General features: G+C 40.6%; 4 protein-coding genes across 10 annotated transcripts; all 4 read right to left on the bottom strand.

The window, feature by feature from the left end:
• Positions 1-1,791: 1,791 nt before the first annotated feature.
• LOC116250192 (BTB/POZ domain-containing protein At3g49900) lies at positions 1,792-5,156 on the bottom strand. Its single transcript, XM_031623669.2, has 4 exons — positions 4,773-5,156; positions 4,616-4,685; positions 2,754-3,260; positions 1,792-2,557 (listed from the first exon to the last, which is right to left on the bottom strand). The coding sequence occupies exons 1-4, from the start codon at positions 4,982-4,984 to the stop codon at positions 1,931-1,933; spliced, it is 1,416 nt and encodes a 471-aa protein (XP_031479529.1). The 5' UTR covers positions 4,985-5,156; the 3' UTR covers positions 1,792-1,930.
• Positions 5,157-7,784: 2,628 nt separating this feature from the next.
• On the bottom strand, positions 7,785-10,639 carry LOC116250674 (F-box/kelch-repeat protein At5g43190-like). The gene has a single exon (XM_031624487.2). It carries the CDS (start codon positions 9,120-9,122, stop codon positions 7,926-7,928), a length of 1,197 nt encoding a protein of 398 aa, XP_031480347.1. The 5' UTR covers positions 9,123-10,639; the 3' UTR covers positions 7,785-7,925.
• Positions 10,640-10,949: 310 nt separating this feature from the next.
• LOC116250675 (uncharacterized) lies at positions 10,950-15,520 on the bottom strand. 7 transcript variants are annotated; one of them, XR_007572775.1, is made up of 4 exons: positions 14,999-15,520; positions 14,567-14,795; positions 12,057-12,125; positions 10,950-11,199 (listed from the first exon to the last, which is right to left on the bottom strand). XR_007572775.1 is itself a non-coding variant. In XM_031624488.2 (2 exons), the coding sequence occupies exons 1-2, from the start codon at positions 15,452-15,454 to the stop codon at positions 14,625-14,627; spliced, it is 627 nt and encodes a 208-aa protein (XP_031480348.1). In that variant the 5' UTR covers positions 15,455-15,520; the 3' UTR covers positions 11,481-14,624. The 7 variants fall into 7 exon arrangements, 1 of the variants encoding a protein (XP_031480348.1); XR_004171469.2 differs by lacking the exon at positions 12,057-12,125 and having other exon boundaries at positions 10,954-11,199; XR_007572774.1 differs by lacking the exon at positions 10,950-11,199 and having other exon boundaries at positions 11,481-12,081.
• A 978-nt stretch (positions 15,521-16,498) lies between these two features.
• On the bottom strand, positions 16,499-20,463 carry LOC116249586 (mitochondrial outer membrane protein porin 2-like). The gene is made up of 6 exons (XM_031622721.2): positions 20,304-20,463; positions 20,138-20,205; positions 17,611-17,721; positions 17,454-17,540; positions 17,137-17,345; positions 16,499-17,031 (listed from the first exon to the last, which is right to left on the bottom strand). The coding sequence occupies exons 1-6, from the start codon at positions 20,350-20,352 to the stop codon at positions 16,725-16,727; spliced, it is 831 nt and encodes a 276-aa protein (XP_031478581.1). The 5' UTR covers positions 20,353-20,463; the 3' UTR covers positions 16,499-16,724.
• Between the last annotated feature and the right edge of the window lie 1,932 nt (positions 20,464-22,395).

Raw genomic sequence — 22,395 nt, forward strand, 5'->3', positions numbered from 1 at the left:
AATCAGTGTTTCGCAACACGAAAGCCGCTGCGCAAACGACAGAGGAAGAGACGGAGGGCTTCTTTGTTAGCAAGGGCGAGAGAGACGAGGAGGGGAGCAAGAGAGTGAGAGGGCGAGAGAGACGACGACCAGCAGGCAGGACAGAGGTGACGGAGGCAGCTGCGGGCCTGAGGCAAGAGGGAGAGGGAGGCGATGCATTGCGTGGGTGCCCTAACGGGCAGAAAATAAAACCGGCAAAATGTTTCCACCTCCCTCTCGCTGTGGAAACATGTTTCGGGAAATATTTTTCCAGAAACGTATTTAACGGTTACATTTTTCATTATACGTTTGATGGATTGAGAAAAATTTTGAATATTTGAATTTTTTTCTCCATCGCTACAAGACATTTCCATGCCATCAAACGGGCCCTTAAATGCTTCATTTTCCCATTCTTTTTCTCTCTTCACACTCTCTTTCTCCTTGGGGACTCCTCCAAACTGTAGGCTAGAGCATCAAATGTCAAGGTACACCCTCTTCCTTTCAGCTACTCCTATCTTTCTTTCTTTCCCTCGCTTGTTTCAAAAACCCTTGCTTGGGCGCGGGTTTTGGCAAAGTGTGTTTCACCTTGTTGGACGGTCTATAGACAAGCCACATGAAATTGCAGGTGACAACAGTGACTGAGTCCGATGGTATCCACCTTTGGTTATCGACTTGAGCTCGATATTGTACTGTCGAGTCAATTTCGAGCTTGAGGGAGTTAAGCAAGCTCAAACTACTGAGTCGATTTATGGCAAAGTAATAGTTTGTACATTCAAACGAGTTTGTCGAGCCTTAATTGAATCGAGCTCGAGCTGCTTCCATCGAGATATTTTTGAGCTCAAGCTCAAGGTTTCATTAGTCGAGTTGATCTCGCGCTGGCTGAACTCAAACTCGGCTCTGCTCCTGTTCACTAATAGGCACAGGCTTGAGCGGAAATTTTTTGTTTCAGACAGAAATGACCCACTTGGTATTCCTCCATGTTCAAACAAAGTCAGTTTCACTTTGCCTCATCTCTAGTTAGGAAGAGAAGCAGAAACTTGGAATCAGTTCCCCATGTAAATTGGCAAGCTTGTGAAACGCTTAGTCAACTAAAGCAAACCCGCCTTAGTTGCAGACCGAAGCTGGTTATGTAAACCAACCATAATGGAAAACAAAAAACTTTTTGTGAGAAAATAAAAAGAATTACTTTTTGTGAGAAAAAAAAAGAAAATTATTTTTTAGATAATTACCAAAATGTCCTACTTTTTCTTTTGGCGTATATGAGTGGAGTCTACCTAACGGCAAACGCAACTCACTCTAGTATTGGATGAGTGAAGGCCTAAATAAGAATTACCTAAGAAAAAGTGCCCCCAAAGGCGTCTTATGCAACATCCAAAATAAGAAATGACAGGCCACTACAGATGTGCATCGACTACCAGGCATTTAACAAGTTGATAATTAAAGACAAGTGATATTCTTTTAGTTGAGGATATGTTTGATTGTCTGGGATGTCCACACATGCTGGATTTGGTGTCAAGGAACTATCAAGCTTTGCATAGCGGAAGGGGATGAATACAAGACTACTTATAGGACCTCTTAATGGGCTTTTTTGAATTCCTTTGTGCCTGGCACACAATAGTGTGCTTGGTAGAATTATGAATGAGTTGTTTTCAAGGTCATAGAAGTCCATCTGATTCTAAGTAACTGTTCTGTCATCGTCTTTCTGCAAAAGCACTGTTGTTGATGGAATTAGCTCAATGCTTTTGAACAATACCACTTTTATACTGAGGAGTATTGCATTAGCAAATTTCTATCTCAACCTCTAGTAAGGAAGTTAAGGAACCACATCGACCTCTTCAGTTAGCGTGAAGAGGGAGAAAATAAGAGAAAAGAAAAAGATACAAGGCTGGTGCATGCGGATTTGCTGTACTCTTCATGTAAATGAGTGACTCCTGCGATGAGTTAGCCCCTTAATCAAGTCTTTTTCGTGTCTTTCATGTCGGAAGCTCCCCCAAGAATTTTCAAGAGTTTCGGCACTTTGGTACTCTAAATCGTTCTTAGATTTCCTTAATACGGTCTTTAATCCCTTCAAAACAAGCTTGCTGAATGGCTTGTTCTCCTGCAAAATTTTTTCATGGGATTTCTCTGATTTGGAAATATCAGTATCGTTTTCTGGTTGCCTTTCACGTTCTTTAATTTCTCTCTTCAAGCACAAGAGATCTGCTTCCAAGTCTCGGATTCTTAGGCTTGTGGCCTCCATTTCTGCTCTTAGTTGCGTTGCTTCTCTTACTGTGGCGTCTCTGCGTAGAATTTCTCCAAGGGACAACCCCACATTCTCTGTACAGGCTTTGCCCATGTGGTTGTTGTTCCTCACTGCATTTGTAAGTCTTTGGATGGTCTCTCTTGCCTTCAATTGCTGGATGAACATGGCATGGATTGTCAATCTTAGTGGCACTTCCGGATTTCTAACAAGTTCGATCAAAGTGTCCAAGGACACCCTGTTGCAGTCGAGGAAGCCATAGATTTGGTTCTTCTCTGCCTCTGTTAACTCAGCATGCTCCTGCATTTAGGAAATCCATCTTACAGGTTAGAAGAGTTTAGCTTTAGAACAACTTAATAGCGTGACCAGCAATAGATGCACAACTGCTGCATAATACAAGGAGAAAACAAGTTGCGCTAGGCTTATTTAGCATGGATAATGAATCCACAAAGAGGTAATTTTCCTGATATGCTGCTGCATCCTAAACTCTGATTACCTTGATGTAGAACTTGACAATTGTATAGACGGTATCATGATTGCGGGCTGAAGCTCTCATAGACTCCATCATCCTGAAGAACACATCGACGGGCAAGAAGATGATGTCGTCCTTCCAGTCTGAAACTCCATCACAGTCATCAGCGGCCGTCAAAGCTTCCAAACACCTTTTCACCAAGTTTTCAGATCGAGGAAGCAAAGGAACTGATGAATGGAGGACTGCCAATGTGTTCTCTCTGTGTGGGAGTACGGTCTTGGAAACAAACGACTCAATCTTTTGGCAGAGGTTCGCCTTTCCACCATTATGCTCCTCTGTCATATCCAAGAACCTCGCAGCGCACCCCAATGCCGCCGTGTTAAACGGTGTTATGGCGATTTCTGCTCCATAACAGAAATTGGCAATCATGTCGAAGATTTCCGGTGTAATTGGCAAGCCTTGTTTCAGAATTATGTGATTGGCTTCAGAGAGACGCAGCTTCATGTAGCTGCTTCTCCTCACCAGTAGACTCTGTAGAAAAGAAAGCCTAAGAATGACAACTCTGCGACACAGTTCGGAAAAGAGTCAGGTTGCTTGAAAATATCATGATCTTGAACAAATCATAAGTTCCTGACAGAGATCTGTGTTTTATTTCAATCTTTCACCATGATTCTGTCATGATACTGTTCTGAAGTTGGCATAGTCCCATCACTCCCATGTCTTCTCGTTCATAAGCTTCTTATGAGGTTCTGCAACACTCGCGTCATAAGCACAAACCATTTACATCCCTGTTCGAAGGTGGTCTCCATCAAGACACTCGGGAACGTTTCTTTCAGCCTCTTGATTCCACTTTCGCGTGAAAGAGGCTCTCCTTCTCATGAGACTGAAGCGGTAGTTCCCATGAGGAAGGAGGTGGCGGGTAAACTAAACTGACACCTCTCTCAATGGAGAAACAGTTTCCTGTTCTTCGAGTTTACCTTTCACAACAAAGAGTCACGCTTCCAACGAATGGCTTATTATGCACTCGTTGAGTAGCTAGTAGAAAACCTAGGGGAGAACCATTTGCCTTCATGTTATTACCGATGGACAGATTAAAGAGATCTACGTCTTAATCTTGACTTGGATTGGTTTCCCTCATGCCATTAGGGTCGTAGGCTCATTAGCCAATTCAATTTAATAATTATAAAACTGCATGGACTAAAACGTGCGCGCGCACTCACACACACATGTATTTATGTAAGCTCCCTTCTATTTTTTAAAACTTTTTTTCTTAGGGAACCCAACTTACTAGGAAAAATGTGAGTGCCGTTGGATAAAAAAAGGATGATCCATACCCTAAAAGAAATGCCAACATAGCCATGCGGTATTATTTTCACGGGGAAGATAGGTCCCACGTTAATAAGTACCCTAGTCTGGTATGATATCTTAGTTTCATTACTTAAAAAAAAAACTTTGTATATTTTATGTCCCCTTAAGTTTCGTTGAAAGTAACGCTTTCAAGGAGAATTCTTTTTCGGTTTCTCAAGATCTAAGATATTCTAGCTTCGTTTTCCCATGATATCTACCAAAAGTTCTAGCATTGGATACTTCAAGTTTCGTTAATCTTGATTGTACCCAAATTTCTAAATTGTTCATCCTTCCTCAATAACTCAAGGCCACGTTTTCTCTCCTCTCCAATATACTATTTCAGGTGAGCTTTACTTCGACTGAAAGCCGAAGCCTCCCAATTCTCTCCATCCCCTCAGGGTGTAGAACCGCTTTCACTACCTCATGGATGGTACCCTCTATTCCTCTCACATACATTAACTTGTGCAAAATAATTCAACTAAAGAAGGTTCTTCCAACCAGGACGGAAGAGAAGCAGGAAAGAGAGATTGGTAGCGTACCTTGTGGAGGTCGAAGGATCGATCCTCCACTCGAATGACCACGTCTGTTTGAAGTCCAGTAGCTTGGCACCTAAAGAAATGAAGCACAACAACAGCCTCTTGAGAAAGAGACAGAGAGACAAAGAGAGAAGCGAAAAGAGGAGAAGAGAGAGATGACCATGCATGCACACGTCTCCTGAGGGAAGGTGAAGGGAAACAAGACTGCTGGCCGTTGACAGCAGAGCTCGCAGCAACTATGGTGCTCCTTGGTCCCGCACTAGCACTAGAAGAGTTGGTGGGAGAGAGAGAGGGAGGAGAGTTGTTGTTGGAGACCTCCTCATCTTCATAGATCGTCTCCACCACCCCCAAGTTCAGAGGAAGCCTCAACATGGCCGCCACCTCACCGATCAGAAAGGAAAACTCTGGTGTTGGGATCTCTGAAAATGGAGGCCAAGCAACAGGAAGAGGAGAGGAGAAGGAGGAAGAAGGAGGAGGAACCGCATTTATGAGAGCATGTGGGGGATCATTAATATGGGGAGACTCTGCGCTCTCTGCAACACTTTTTTTTTTAGCTCCTCAATATTCGAAGGTGTCTGTCTGCGCTCTCGATTTATTTATGACTCTGTAACGGTTGAATTAAGGCAATCTTCTTTACCACAATCCTGTGCTTTTGTCTCTTCACTTTTTGGTATAAATTCTCTCTCAGTTGGCTCACCTACCTCGAGCTAGTTTTATGATTCTTTCATAATTTCTTTTGCTTCAGATCATGACTAAAACATTTCTTAGCACTAGTAATTAAGTTGGGCAGTATCTACATTCATAATTAATCTACCTCAGTGTGAAGTTTAACTATTGAAAGGAACACTTGGCAGTTTCCCTGCTAAGACCTTTTATTTAATATAACATCTTCCAAGCTGCTATGCATTATCCACAGAGGAGTTACTGGTGAACACTTTCTTTGATCTCATATCCAGGCTGTCCATCTTCCATCTGAAATATACATATATATATATATATATATATATATATATATATATATATAACTCGGATTAATACTGTATCTATAAGCGAGGGGACCAACCTTGGCAATGGGAGGTTAATGCCTCTCACGGCAATGGCATGAACTCCTTTTTCCCTCTCCTTGATCTTCGCCATCCACATTGAATGCCAACAAAAATCCGGTGGATCTGTTAAATTTGGCTTGTTTCTGAAGGTGAACATGGTGCTTTCCTTTTTTTCTTCTTCCGTCTTTTGGAATATTGGTGAGCAGGGGTTGGGCAATGCCTTGTTGGATTAGATTACGGTCCAGTATATTGTCTTGGGGATTGAGCTTGTAGCTTTTTTTCATAATATAGAAAGAATACTTCGAATCCTAGTAGTCTTTTGCTCCAGCTACCCCACGTACTTTTATATACATAAAATCAAATTTGAACTCAATGCCAGCCGTGTTCTGGCAGGACTCTTCCATTGGAAAGATCTTCTCATGTATGGTCTGCATCACGTTGCCAGGCTTACTCTAATTTTATTCAGCAAAATCAAGCACTCTCATGCAAGGAATATATATATAGATACAGATATACGACATTATTTTATATAAAAAACACATCAGTTATTGATAAATACATCTAGCTTTTTATATTGCTGATGAGATACCGAGTTTTTTTTCATGGTCATTTTTTGTAAGGCCACTTTCTTCAAGTTGACCAGTAAGTTAGTGAGAAGTTAAACATAAGAAATATATTTGATTTTGCATATGCACCTGTACTTTTCTTGCATTAGTTTCTAGCAACAATGAAGGAATTAATTAATCTTGAACTAACAAAACATAACTAATTTAGATATAGGTACACATGAATGAGTAAAGTAGTATTTTCCAAAGAAAATCAACAATGATTCACGACCAGTAGGTGCGCGTGCTAACCGGCAGCACCACAGGAGTCGAACCAGATGGTCAGGGCCCAAGCTCGAAGGACAGTGCCATTGCATGAAACTGATCTGGAATGGAGGGACAGACCCTTTCAATTTGCCATACCCGATTTGTATTTTGACACTGAGGTGCAGCAAGGGCCACGGTGTCCCAACTAAGCCCAGGTGGGTCCATGTTGAACCAACTCGACCCGGTTAGGTTTTCCTCTCTGATGTCAAATTGTGGTCCCAGGCGGACCCATATCTGAACCTGCTGGGTCAGGTCGGAGCAGTAATGGGTTTACATGAAAATGCGCCTGCATACGGAGCAGGCATGGATGTGCTTTGCTGGAGCTGCACTCTCTAGCTTTGCCGGCACTGATATGGATCCGATGTGCCTCTCCTGAACCTCCGTGGCCTAAAGAAGAAGCACAGTTATGGTGACTAGTGAGAAAAGGATGTGGTTTCTAACAATACCTCTCTGGACCATGGACTTGGCAGGGCATGTAACTCTGCGTGGTAATTTTGGCTTCTTCACCACCAAGATGGAGTAAATATATGTGGTTGTCATCCGCAAATGGATTTACATATACTTATATGGTGCACGACACATTTTCAATCTTTCTATAAAGCCGCAATTAAAAGGCATCATGTTAAATATAGTTAAGAACGGGGTGACCAAAATCTGATGTATATGTGAATGATTTCCCATAAATATGGGTAAATGACATAAGTTTTATTTGGAAACGCATTTCTAGGGAGGCAAATGAGTCGAATTCGAGTTCCACGTAGCCATTGCGATGCCTACCCAAATTTATTAGCTCATCAGATTTTTGTATGGTCTTCTTCTTCAATCTCCATCTAAAAAGAAGCTAACAGGGCAAGAATGAGGTCCACTGCCCGAGGGTGCAGGCCAAATGGCTCCTCTGTTCTTTCTCTGATTCCAACGGTTTCAAGGTTGCTTTCTGAAACAGATCGACATGTCTAACGTGAAAACACTTGTTTTCTTTTCTTGATTTTATATGCAAAAGCTTGACTTTATTAGAATTAGAATGCGTTGCATAGATATGTTTAAGATAACTCGAAGAATTTTTGGCCTAATAAAGAGGCACAAACGCCCCCTCCCTCCCTCTCTGCAACTGTCTCCCACCATCATTGTCAGATCTTAGTTGGACCTTGGTCTTGGATTCAGCGCATGCTGGACCAGAATTTGGTTTATAATTGAATGAATGATGTTTACAAACTGGTTGAAGAAACCCCAAATCTTGGCATTGGCATACACATATGGTCCAATCTTTTATCTCTTTCTTAAATTAAGATTAAAGATCATTAAAGTCTACCACATACAATCTATTTCTTTTTATTTTTTATATAAAAAAGAGGAAAAATGAAGGATGAAAAGGAGTGGAGGAAAAATAGTTCCTTCTCAGACAAGGGAGTACAAACTAGGTGAGAAAGAGAACCACCTGAACCCTGCAGCACACGTCTGTGGCACAGAGGGGCATGTGGGGAGCCAATGCCAGGTCCTCCTGGACACCATGTAAACCAGAACTTGTGGGGCAATGGACGAATAGACGCACACCAAATCTCCATGGCCGACGCAGTGAATGAGCTCATAGTTGTGGTAACATAACCCCACTAGCTTCCTGCACATCGCCTCCGGCAGCCTCTGCAACTCCACCACCTCCCCACCTTCTTCTTCCACCTCCCATACTCCCAAGCTCCTGCAGATCCCGTTTTCCCCCATCCCCCCGACCACGTACGCCTTCCCCTGGCAGCTCGCCAGCCGAAGAAATACCAACGAAGCAGGAAGCTCCGGCGCCACCCTTCCCCACTTCCCACTCTCTGCTCTGTACCCCATAACCGAGAATTGGTCCGAGCCGATGATGTAGAAGGTGCTGTTGCAGAATACCGGTTCCTGTTTTCCGTTCTTCAGCGGGGACCCGTCAGGAGGCTGAATCCAGCTCCACCGGCGGCGGCGAGAACTGTAAATATAGAATGCCGCGGAAGAATTAGTGGCTACGATGTCGTAATCAGAAGGCTGTGAGGCAGCGATGGAGGCGTGGGAGACGGAGGCGCCGTCGGAGAACCGAAGAGATCGGCAGGATTTAGTGAGGGGGTTGTATATGACAAGGCACGGAGACTTGTGAACCTTGAAGAGGATGAGGCCGGAGGAGGCGGAGAGGATGGAGAGGGAAGAAGGGAAGGGGAGGGAGATGGATCTCCATTGGTCGTGGAGGAAGTCGTAGAGGTGGAGGTTGGGGTGGAAGAGAGGGTGGGAGAGGAGGAGGTAGGGGGTGGAGAAAGGAGGGGAGAAGGCCTTGAGCGGGGAGTGGAGGGAGAGGAAGGAAGGGGAGAGAATGAGGGTGCTGAAGTGTCTGCAGGTTGGTCTGAGGAGGAGGAAGAAATGAGGGGGCAGCCTGGCCAGGACCTGCTCCAGGAGTTCAATCGGCAGCTGACTCCATATCGAAGGATCCATCTCTCTCTTTCTTTTGCCCTCGGAACTCAGAGAAGTGTCATGATCTCCCCTGTGACAATCCGCCATGGAAGGGAGGCAATTGCTGGTGAGGGGAGAAAGGGATGTTGTTTTTGTATTTGGTGGGGGTTGCATCAGAAGCATCATTCTGGGAAGACGATGAGGGGAAAAATAAATCAGGAGCAGTTGATGAAATTCTAGGAAGAGAAAGGGAGATCAACGTCGCAATCGCCGGCGATGGCCGGGCGTCTTCAGATACAAACAAATAGTTGCCATGGATTGACTAAAAGGTACTCTGTTTCAAGAAGCATTTCCACACTGGGACCGCGGAATTAGGAAGAGCGCCGGACATACTTCTCTGGTCACCGCGTGCTTGCCCTTCAAAACTTACTCATACAATGTGTTTCATAGCTTTGGATTTGAGGCTTTTAAGATTTGAAAATTATGGATTTCAGACCTGACCTTCTTGATCTCTTGAAACCAACCTTTTTGCAATATAAAAAAGGAAAACAAACAAAAATCTTAAATATAGATCTTGCGTTTGATCTAAGAACCTTGGTTTGATGAATTATGAATATTTTAGTGTATCAATAAAAATATGTCACTTCATATCCACATGAACTTCAAATTCGAAGTAATCAAAACGCTATGAATTTGAAATCAGCTATTCTTTTTTTCATAGATAAAATGAGGCTAGGCAGATCAAATACTGCCTACGGACCATGATGAATTCAGTACCTAATTAAAATTCATGGTTTTTTCCAAAATGAAAGTAACCCAAATAGTATTCAGGTTAAAAAGCTTAGCGATCGTCACTAAAAACATTTTTAATGAACAAGTAAGTTGGGAAAATATTTTAATAATCTCAAAGGCATCATAACCATCCGCATACGCGATGCCCGTTATACTTTGCTCTGTTTTAGATACCTTATCATGACAACGACCCTTTCAACTAAAATAGCTTGTGCTCTACGCTGGTCGTCTCGTCTAGTCCTTCCTTTGCGTATGCATTTGGAAAATTGTGGCTTATGTAGAAAGGGACTTCGTACATCAATTTTGCCCTTTATTTATTTCTTTTTACTTTGAAGAAAAGCTTGGTCGGTCAAGGTTATACGTTCTAGAATCAATCCCAAAGCTTGGTCGGTCAAAAGTTATATGTTCTAGAATCAATCCCAACTGGGTCTGATAGTTCTCTGCGCCACATTCTAATTTCTAGGGCTGGTTGCCCATTTTACCCAATAAACTAAGGAAGTTGGGGGATCATATATATATATATATATATATATAACTGAAATCTCCTGACCTTTTGAGTTCCATTCAGTCGCGGCCACTCAATGTATTGTATAAGCTGATGTGATTAAACATACCACCCAAGGCAATGCATGAGAAATTATCTACTCAAACCTAAATGGAGAAATCCATAAATTATATATATATTGAAGAAATCAGCCTTCCAACGTCCATTGCCGATTGATTTATTTTTGTCCGTTGCTGATTATTTTTTTTTTGTCCATTGCCAATTGATTTTTTTTTTCCAATTTTGAAACACTAAAAACTTCACAAGTGGTGCATTCAGTGGTTAGAAGCCTAGCCAATGATTTGCTATTGCAAAACACACCACTAGCTACATTTTTTAGCATCAAAAAATTTAGTTTTATTCATCCCATAATGAATGTTGGCTGGCTGATAAATTCTTATATATATATAAGAAAAATTGAATGACGACTCCAACTTTTAAAAGTCACCTATTCATCTAACCAGACCATTTGACCCATCATGATAGACTTGAAAAAAAATTTAAAAAAGTTATGAATATTTTCATCATCTAATAATACACACATTTTTTTTCTCCTTTGTTTTTCTTCTCAACCATATGCTTACTTCTATTTAAACGGCCCTCTGGTCATCATTCACTCACTCATATTTATATATATATATATATATATATATATATATATATAATGCATGTTTTGACTGGATGGCAGATGATATAAAGCTAGAGGACGCTTGTGCGTCATCAAAGTTCTAAAGTTTGTTGTCTGGCCATGAAATAAAGTGACAACTGGGGCATTGTCTTGAATTCAAAACATAAACATTTGAACTTCTGGAACGTTTCCTCCTTCTCCACCCTTAGCGGTCATTGTCATCTCACTTCTACTATTTCCCACTTTTCTCAAAGTAGGGTTCTCGTTTTCCTGTCAACCGAGGATTTAAGCCTGGCCACCTAGTGAAGTGGGAAATGGGAATAACTGGTTAAGAGAGGCATTCATAAGCCGTATGAGAACACCATCAACAAGAAAACTCAGGCAACACGGTGACGAAACAGAAACTTGATTCAGATATTGACATGCATGGTTAAAGAGACGGTTTTACACCTTTTCGGGCAACATCGGGTCCAATATAGGTATGACTCACATTCATGCTTACTATAGAGAGAGAGAGAGAGAGAGAGAGAGAGAGGGAGAGAGAGAGAGCACACAGCTGTTTATATTAGGGACAGAGAACTAAATAATACCAAGTTGGTACATTATCCAACTAAGGTGGGAAAAATGCAGATGAATCATGCCAAGCCAGGAGCGGAGACAGAGTTCAGGGACATTAGAAAAATGCACTTCTGAACATCATTACTATATTTTGATGGAGTAGACTGTTCTTGTCTACAGCAAGAATCAAAATTGATACTGTAACTCCCCAGATCCAGCTTTGAGCCTAAACTCAAAACTAACTTCTGCTGTCGTGCTGCCTATCAGCTTGGAATTGAGCAGACGTTGATTTAACAAATTACTAGACAGCTCCGAGTACTTTATATAATGATTATCTAACTTCATTTTACCCCAATTATGACTGAAATAAAGGTAGACATAAAATGTTTTATGCGGAACCTTTTTCTTCCAAAATCTGTACAGAGATAGGAAATCTATGAAAATTTTGATTGGTGAAAAAGGTCACCTTATTGAGCTCTCTATACACAACGCGAATACATTCATACATTTCAATAGAAATGAACCAAAAGCAAACATAAAACTAGAAAAAATGATTGGGATGACTTCTTGTAATGCTGCCAAACTGTCATATACATACCAGTCCTCAAATGTTGGCACAGATCCTGTGATCGGCAGAACGGCAGTATTTCTTTAGGAGGCTGCAAAACTGAAGTCCAATCCAAGCTTTTTGAAGGTGATAAACCACCACAAACCTCTCACATTGAGAACCAACAATAAAGCCTAGTGCAGATCAACATTTGACTTTGAAAACAAAGCATGAGCAGAATTCATCAAAATTTTCATCATCGTAGAATCTGTTCGGTGCAAGTTGTAAAGGTGGTTAATATCAAGCCTCTTATGACACAAGACAGAAACGCCTGGAAAGGCATTTGAGTAAGAACGCTACTAACATAATGTGCCCAGAACCTTTACGATGCTAATGTAAAATTTTCTTCAAATGAGCACTTGATTTTTCTTCAGCAGCAAACCGGGAATATATTATATAACAAAAAGCACACCCGAGTATTGAAATTTTGACCTTTTCCATAGAGTCATTTATTAGACAGTTTCTAGGAAAACATAGTTAATTCCTCAATAAGACAAATTCAATAAATTTTCAAACATCAAATAGCACATGATACAAGAAACAGCAATCCAGCTAATATAATGCTCTCTTTGCAAGAAATTCACAAGTCGCACCAAAATTGTCCCAGATTAAGAATGTACAATATGTATAACATATAATGAGTAAAACCAGTTCTAAAATGGGGATTTTCAAGTCCCTTTCCCTCCCCACAATCAGCTATGGTAGAAAGGATGCTTGTAAAAGAAAATGGAAAGAAGAAGGGGAAAGAGAAAGAGTAGGTGAGAGTGAGATAAAATAGGGTCGGAAAACACTCAAATGGGACTGGTTGAACCCATTCCACAAACACACACACACACACATACTATCATGCTGAATTCAGATAAGTACATGAACATTTTTCTTTATTTTTAAAAACATACAGAGAGACATGGAAAATGCACATGAAGATGTTCCTTCGTTTGTAAAAACATAGACAGAGACATGAGAAACAGAAAAAGAAATACAGCAGATGACCCAAAATAAGGGAAATTACAAAAAAATTGTAATAAACTAAAGCTAAAATTCGAAGTCAGATCAGAGCAAAGCTATGGAAACAATGATTAATGAAAAAAAATGACAAGATGAATTTTGAGCTATTTGTCATGAACTATAAACTATTTTTCATGAATTACTTTCATCAGAATATTATGATAAACTCCACATATTGGTTCATTTTTTTGTGCTTCAACTATACCTGGACATGTGAACATCAATCTTTCATTTTGCATTTGGTAATTCTATTGGAAATTCAGAATATGGAACACTTACCAGATGACTTCACATTTTTTACACAGTTTTCTGTTATGATACTTGGAAGATGAGATAATTAGATTGATCAACTCTAAATCCAATCAGATACTTCAAGGAACCGATTTTGTTTATCATCCCAATCACATAATAAAAGAGACGGATTTCTGCATCACGTCCTTCCTTTGGAGCTGGGCCTGATTTTCTGGACGAAGCTCTTCATCGATCTTCCTTCATGCCTGAAGGACATAAGCTACAGAGAAACCAAAACTTCTAACCTTAACTGGAGCAGGAGTTTTTTTCTCTTTCTAGGTTGGGTTGACACCAAGACTTGTAAGCATCTTGATCAAACAAAAAGAGATCGCAAAGCTCTAGAACCTTAGTGGTCGAAATTGCCAGTGCACATTAAAAAGAAAAAAAAAAATCTCTTGCAGTTAAGGTAAAACAAGATATTTGCCTCCATCAAGTCTGCAACTAATCCCATTTCTTGGGTTACAAGAACCTAAAACAACAATGCAAGTGATACATATAATACGCTAGCTAGGACCTTATTTAGGAGTTCAATTGCTTAGGGAACTCAATGAGCTTTAGACTAACCAAAGACTGATGTTAAGACTCCTAGTTATGCCTAAGTTCGTTCCAATTAAAAGAAATTAGATACGCTTGTAAGATCAATTTTGCAGGGCACTTGCAGCGACAACAAGGTACTGACCTACAAATTCTTTTAGGTCCTTCCTTCAGAGCTGCAACATTATGTCCTCCTACGAGAGAAAGATTAGATACCAGAATTGTTTTTACAAAAATCTATCTTACAGCTTAAGTATTTTTTCTTACATGATTATCCGACAATGAGCTGGACTTTTGGACTATAACCATCCAGGTCATAAGGACATGCAACTATGAGCTATTTTCCTTAAACAGGACATTTTTTTTTCTCTTTTGCAAATTTAGTTCCGTACTTGATCCCTTCATTCTCCCAATATAGAATATAATCAAGGTTATAGAACAGTAAGCAAAATGCTGAACTTGGTTCTTCCTTGAAAACTATGTGGAAATGGCAACAAATTCAGTATGGACACGACTTAGAAAATATGGAGCATCTTCAAGACAGATACATCAGAAAATTCAATTAAACAATTCAAGGCCTTGTGTCAGCTATTATAAATGAAATTCCCAAAAGAGCATGCATTATATTGAAATAAGAGGTGCACTACAAAACCACAAATGGAACTCACTTTGAGCAATGTCAGGAGCCAATCTTCTTCATGATTCCACCAAAGGAAGACCTGTTGATCAAGTAGAGTTTTTAAACTTTGCACCCCATTTGATCATAAGCTCTTCAATATCAGCATCCATTCTGGTACCTCTACCTCCCCATACCAACATATGGGTAACATCCCCCATTGATGAACCAGTCACGTCATACACGGACTTGAACCCTATTCTACTGTAGAATCTGACAAGCTGAGACAAGAGCAGCGTCACAACGAACAATTTAACATTATACATCCAAACTCGGAAATGCAAGCGACAGTAAAAAGTTGTCGAATAACGACAGGCGGCCACCCATTGCTAATAAAAGCAAAAGCAAGCAGATAGCACGCAAAAAACTGCTCAAATTCAATTGCAACGAAAAAACTGTTTGTTAGAAAAAGAAGTAAGAAAACCTTCGAATGAAAAACGTCGGAATCATTGACAGCCAGTAACTCTGCTTTCCGGCAACCATGATCGTATCCGTGCCGGATTGCCACGGCTCCGACGAACAATCCCAGCCCAAAGATAGACCGTTTCATGCCCAAGGTCTCCTTCTTCAACCTGATGGAATCAAGGTGGAGGATGGTACCGTCCACCCACAGCCTGATAACACCCTCTGCTCTCCCCACCTCGTTGCCCGTGGCGATATTGGTCGCCGTGACCCTAAAGAAAGGACCAAGAGTTTGGAGTCTCATCTGAAGGTTTTGTTGCTTGCACGAGCTCACTATTTCTTCCATAGTGGGGAACTCATTCCGGACGGTGGATAGGGATTGCGAACAGTGAGGATTCAAGCGGCTTGTTTTGGTTGTCTTCTGGGATGAAGGAAAAGGGCCAGTAAAATGGAGGGAAGGGGAGCAAACGCAAGCCATTTCTTCGCTGTTCCAAGATCGTCTTCTCGTTTTAAGCCCAAGCCCATATGAGTCGTGACAACGATTTTTTTTTAATTACAAAAGTGATGATATAACATGAAAGAGAGCATCTAAAAATCTCAATAAGCCATTAGGTTTATGCCACGTTTCCGCGGAATAGTATTTTGTGTCTCTTATGCCGATCGTGGAGCAAATTTATCGCAGCTTACGTGTCCTTGATATCGCCACTTTTTTAAGACAATTTTTCTCTCTAGAAGAAAACTATTGCTGTTATTTCACTAAAATAAAGAGTCGTCGGGACTGAACTGGCCAATTTAAACCATATATCGACCCAGTGAGGAAACATATCCGTCTTCAGGTCATTCACTTGTGGCTAATCTCAGAAACCGCTGCTGTAGGTAGCAACAATCCGTGGAGCAAGGCACAAGACCCTGTTGTCTCCAGCCAATTTGAAACTCAAGACGCGCCATGTAAGCTCCCAAATTTGCCACGCCCACGCAGTTAATCGGATTGTGTTCGAATCCAACAGGAGATAAGATAAATGAATGACAGGCATCCATCACCTTGCAGAACTTCGTTGCCACCAATTGAGTAGGGTTAAAAATTTGGAGTTGAAAGTCCAACATGTTGGAAGTTAAGTACCCTGCGTCAGAGTATGTAGATCATCACAACCGCTCAATGAACTAACCCCGAGAACTGTTATGCCGGCTCCAGATCGAGACAACCAGGCAAACTTTAGACATTAACTGTGCCTTCCCCAAAATTTTATCTCAAATGAATAGCAGGGCACGAGAGAACCAATCGATCTTTCTACATCGTATATTTTCGTGTTTCCGAGTCGTCATTTTGAGGCAATAGGACAACCAAATCAAATAATAGTGGCAACAAAATTAACCACAAAGTCCACATCTGCCTTCTGAAAAATACTACGATTAGTCTATTTCATTGATCAGCATCACCTGCTGCAAGAAGGGACCACAAATGCTTCGTGCGAAACAGATCTTTAATCAATGGGGAGAGAAGGGAAACAAACGAACATCAGTAGATCCCGAACAATGCCTAGACATATAGAAACCGGTTTTACAAACATGGTGCCGTTCAGAACTTCCAAAAGAAAAATTGCCGAGCTTGGACCCTGAAAAGTCCAAATTTCAAACGGCTCGACTTTGTAAGAATTCAAAATACATTTATTGAGTTACTCAGCCGAACATCACTGATTTAAAAATGGGCAGAAATTTTGATGTCCTAATCTTACCTCACAAAAATCAACTTATGGATTGAGAGCCAAGGCCAGTCCAAACTTGGGCTTTTTCTCCAGAGACTTAGTATCGAATTCCCCAGAGAGAGTAAGCACTGATGCTGACTTCAACTGATGCTGCAGGAGCGCACCGAGCTTCCCATGGTTATTCAGGCGAGCCTTGACCAGGGTCAGTGGATCAATGGCATGGGATGCACCAACTGTGAAAGTGTTCTGATTAGTGGAGAACTTCCTCGATATCTCGGCAACAGTTGAAGTCCTTTTCAACTGATCAATGCTTTGCACGTAGGCCACCTTGAGAACGTCACCTTTATCTGCTCTGAAACATTTTCTCAGTTTTAGTTTTACAGGCAATTACAAACTTCATTGTTTCATTCTGTAAAATTTTCATAACAAAATTAACATGAAGTGGTCATGGCCTCACAGAATTATTGAAGCACAAGAATCTGGCTTCGTGATACTGATGCCAGCATTGTACTTTGTGAAGGTACCAGCAGTTGTATCAAAACCTGTCTCAGCACCCACCGCAAAGTTTTTTGTGCCGAATGTTGCTGAGAGATCAATAAGGGGAGATGGATTCAAACCAACAGCCGTACTGAGAGTTGCATGGTCATGGAAATACTGCAGTTCAATCTGAAAACAGCAAAAAAAAGACCGGAACAAAACAGCACAAAGAAAGTCAATCATCTATCTAGAGGAGAAAAACCGGGAAACAGAAGAAAAAGAAGCAACCAAAACCACCTTGCCAGAATTGTAATCAGGCAGCTTGAAGCTCGCAATGGTCTTTGTGGAAGGTAAAATTTCTGAAACTGTGATCGTGGTGCAAATCTAACAAACAAAAGAAAACATAAGCATAATGACCTAGAATAACAATTAAAAGTTGTCGAGAAAATCATACATTGGATTCTGTGTCGACTTTGACATCAATAATGCCATTCTCATATTTGTAGACTGTGGCAATTTCACCAGATGAAATTCCTCCTTTCTTCACTGCAGTAGAGGTGAGGCCCTGGCAACATCTACCGTCAATAGACACTTCAAGAAAAAGGATAAGATTCCCAATACTAGTAAAAGAAATTTTCCATGGTACCTAAAGTGGCACTAAGCATTCAACAATTACTAAAGTATCATAATTATGCAATTGTCCATGTCTCCTTGCATGCACCACAGACCAACAAAAAGAAAAAAATAAATAAACAAAACAAATTTGTGAGATTCTCCTTGGATCATTGCATGCATGTGCTAGAACAGCACACAAGCAATTTCGTGAGAATAAATGCAAATTCGTTCAAGACCTGCTGAGCAACAAAATGCAGCTATGAGTAACGGAGAGTGAGAGAAACAGAGAGAGAGCTCAGAAGAACCAAGTCGTATCAGGTTTAAAGGTACATCCAGAAACATGAGATACAGATGAGGACAGAGGAGACTTAGGAGGTAATGTCAACTAAAGGTGTGAGAGACAAGGTTAGACTAACGGATATTAATATGACAATCATAGTCCTGAGTTGAGGGTTGGCAGGTAGACTCGGTACCGGGATGTGTTTGGCTTTGGTTGTAGATCATAGGTGGGTTGATGTTCGGTGAGGCTGCATATGGCTAAAGGGTTAGGGTCAAGCGATTTAACAGATATCAAGCATATTGGTTGCAATCCCACACTTGCACATGAAGTGGACACTACATGAGGGAGCAAGCTCCTGCACCCAGAATACTCAAATGAAGCATTCACCACGTATCCACTTAGTATAGACTTTCGAATATGGATGCGTGCTGTTTTTTTTTCTTATTAAATAAAAAATCTCAAGCTTCATTTTCTTCTTACCAGATCATTAGCCACCTAACTATAGGCTAAGCTTGCGGTGCAGAAGTAACAAAAGAATTCCTATGGATTCCAGGTTCTTTAATATTTTACGACACACATACACATGCACACGCATATTCTTGAACAATGGGAGGTAACAGACTAAGATGTTACAGCTTGATCAAAGGCCTCAATTATTCCTCCATCAATCTACCGCCACCTCACTGGAAGATCCCTCCCAAAGCTTCGGCTTGTAACAAGGACACACCCCAGGTTCAGGAACCCTTGATTAACTCCAACTAGATGTGTCAATGTGACCTACTTAGCCAAGTTTGTAGAGCCTCATTATTCCATGTCACGAACAAGTGTCTAGGTCATGAGGATTGTACATGGATCTTATTTATAAAAGAATAATTTCTCACTTTTTGTTTGTAAAACCTTGGGAAAAATCTGAAAAACATTTAGAAACAATAAAACCAGCACTGTAAATACTAATAAGTTTTAAGGCCATATGCGGATACATATCAATGTCAACTCTATCTCATCAAAGTCCATGCAAAAACATAGATCTTGCAATAATCAAGGAATTCAACTTAAACTTTAAAAAACAAAAGGATGAAAGAAAAGGATGTATCAGCAAACATATTTTTTCTTTTTTTAAGATGTGAATAGAAGGATTAAAACTGCTGAAATATAAAAGCACCGATGAAAGCAAAAAGACATATTCAAAGCTTAGATAAGAGTTAAAGCACAAAGTTATGTCACAGAGAATATAAACTCGGTTTTACACATAGCTTTTCATGAATTATTTTCGTACAAATGGGTTACACATAGCTTTCATAAAATGTTCTCGTACAAATGGGTTTACAAAAAACTAACGATATTTCTAAAAGCTTTACATGAAATAATATTGACAAGACCCACCGCTATTTTAACAATAGCTATCCACATTCTTCGACCTGCACATTCCACATCTGCAGTGGAACGTGTCAAGACAATAACCAAAACCCCATTATTCAAGATTCGCCATCAAGGACGCAAATGGATCACACATGGCACGGTTAAAGACATGGAGGAGTTGGAACAAAGATGATTCGGCCGTTCGGTAGCCAAAAGGACAAAACCCGCACATTGGAGCGCCCATTTTGCTTCCTACATGGTTATTGAGGGAAGCTCTAAGTATCTCGGAATCTGCTCTGGATGCAGAAGATTGGACGCTATAACGTGCGATTTTATGTCATGAGGAGCACGTAACTGCCCCGAGCTGGCTGACTATGATTTACCTGTAGCCACAAAGTTTTAACCAGAACACTCCACAGAACCCTTAGATTGCGCCCACTCTAGTCTTTGCTGCTATCCAAGGTTCAAGGTAAAACGAAATAAACATATAATCCGATATCCGACACCGACCATCATGTACCTTTGAGATCAAATCGGGATTCAATCACACACGAATCAAATTTCACAACAAAAAAGGGAACGGAAAAAGTGGGATAACAAGCTGTCCATACATTTCAGGAGCAAAAAAAAAAAAAAAAAAAAAAAAATCATGAATCCCTTTGCCCAATAACGGCGACAAGAACAGATTTGAACGGAGACAGGTTTTAGATCGGGGGAGGGAGAGTACCAGGCCGACGGCACTGTGCGTCGAAAAAGTAAATTTCTGGTCATAGCTATAGTCCTTCGTCAGCAGATCTGAAACAACCAGAATGGGAAGACTCTAGAGATCACAAGCGGAAAACGGAGCCAAAAAAGAGCGAAGGTAAGCGGAAAAATGAAGCAAGAAACCTCACCCTTCGCCTTCTTCCCAATGTCGCCGAAGAGCCCAGGCCCCTTGGTCATCTTCAGAGAAGAGGAATGAAAACAGGAAGAAGAAAAAGGATTTTAGGGTTCCCCGAAGGACCTCGCAGAGCCCAAGAATGGCGGAGGCAGAGACGGAGAGAAGGGCTGCCTGTGCGCCTTGCCCTTTATTCATATGTTCGCAAGAAGAGGCCTACACGTGTTTCAGGGAGGACCGAAGTTTGACGAATCGGATTCCTTCCCGAGTCATGATTCTACTGGAATCGGTTGATTTCCGACTCGGGAAAGCTTTGGTTGGGTTCAGAGGCTCGGAGCTTTTAGGGGTTGGACCGGGGATTAGAGTGGGGAATTGTTCGTATCGTCTCGTACGTGAGTATCGGAACGGCCGGTTCACTTGGGCGGCAAGATTCCACTGCGTTGAAGGGGTCGACGGCACCAACTGGACAGTCGTGAATCTTTTTTTTCTTTAAAAAAGAAAAAAGAAAGAAAGAAAAAATCTCAATAATTGAAAATTCCTATTACTGACAAAAATCTTTAGAGAAATTCCTGTTTAATGTTAGAGCACATATCACATCTTGGGTTTTCCTTTTCAAGGTTTGGAGACGTAAGACTGAAAAGATAACGTTAGTGCATAACACAAACGTCATACTTTCAAATGGGCGAAGATTCTTAAAATTGTGGATGACATTTGTCACATGGTTTTATTAAGTATATAACTAAAACTTGAGATAGACGATAGCTTTATACAAATATGCTCAAGTTTTGATGGTATTGAAAAAAACACTTTTAAATTTAAATTCATTTCATTCAATGAGGTGGTTAAATATTATATTCAAACTCGAGGGCCTCTTTATTAGCACTTTCAAAAGGTGTTTTTATAAAGTTTTCTGCAATACATAATGACTTTGAGGTACGACAAAGTCTTGGTGAAAAAATACACTACTTTAGAGAAACCACCAGCATCAACCTTCTTGCTTGCATCTCTTTCAGGGACTTGGCAAAAATGAACCCAAAATCATCATCATATAGTTTTTGCACAATAGTTCATCTAGCATTGATCTTACATCTTTATAATATATTTATAAATTCAAAATCACTCGTCCTTAACTACAACTTTTGCTAATGTAAATAAGTAAAAGCAGAACAGGTTATGTGTTGATGGGCAGCATAATAGCTTGTCGTTTTTGGAGAGGCTCATTGGCAGGGCCTTTTAATGGCCGAGACAGAAATTTTTAGTTAATGTTATTTTAAAATTTTCAAATTTTAAGGGGCAAAATTATTTATAAATAAATAAAATAAATCAAGTAAACTGTGTGAGCAATTGCCCAGAGCGGACGTTGATAATGTGGTTCATCAAGAGTAAGCCTGGGCATCGGCCTAGCCCAGCTCGATAATGAGTCGGGCTTGGGTTGGTTCGACACCTGAAATTCGGCTTCAAACTTGCTCGACGATTAAAATTTGAGCCCAAGCATGAGCCCGACCCGATTAAATTAACAATGATATTTTAATATAAAATAATAAATAAATATAATTAATCGTACTAAAATATTATATATATATATATAAATTAATAAAATAAATATTAAAAATTATCAAGCCCACTCAAACTTATCAGACCCACCCAGACTTATCGAGCCCACATAAGCCGGCCCGATAAATTATTGGGCCGGTCCGGTGCCATTTTTTTCGTGCCAAGCTTGGCCCAAGTCGGGCTGAATACCGACTAGCGGCCCAGTCCAGTGCCCAAGCTTCTATGCTAGTGGGTATGATGCACATGACACCCAGTGCGCCTCAAATATAGATTTTAAACCCGAATAAGAACTGTATTAAATATGGTAATAGTCTGGATCGTGTTTTAAGATGCATATCAGTTCTTACGTTGTTCATATTGGTTGTGACCTCATGTTCGGATTAGCATCTCATGTGATACCATTCTTATTGAGTGCTAATAATCTTAACTATAAGAATGATATATATATATATATAGCTTTTATTTGTCTTCCGTGTCGGCTGATTCTTTTGACAGGGAGAACAAAAGTCAATGAATTTTTTTCCATAAGGGGAAAAAGTTGCGAGAAATCGATG

This window comes from Nymphaea colorata, chromosome 3 (assembly GCF_008831285.2).
Source record: "Nymphaea colorata isolate Beijing-Zhang1983 chromosome 3, ASM883128v2, whole genome shotgun sequence".
Classification (NCBI taxonomy): Eukaryota; Viridiplantae; Streptophyta; class Magnoliopsida; order Nymphaeales; family Nymphaeaceae; genus Nymphaea; species Nymphaea colorata.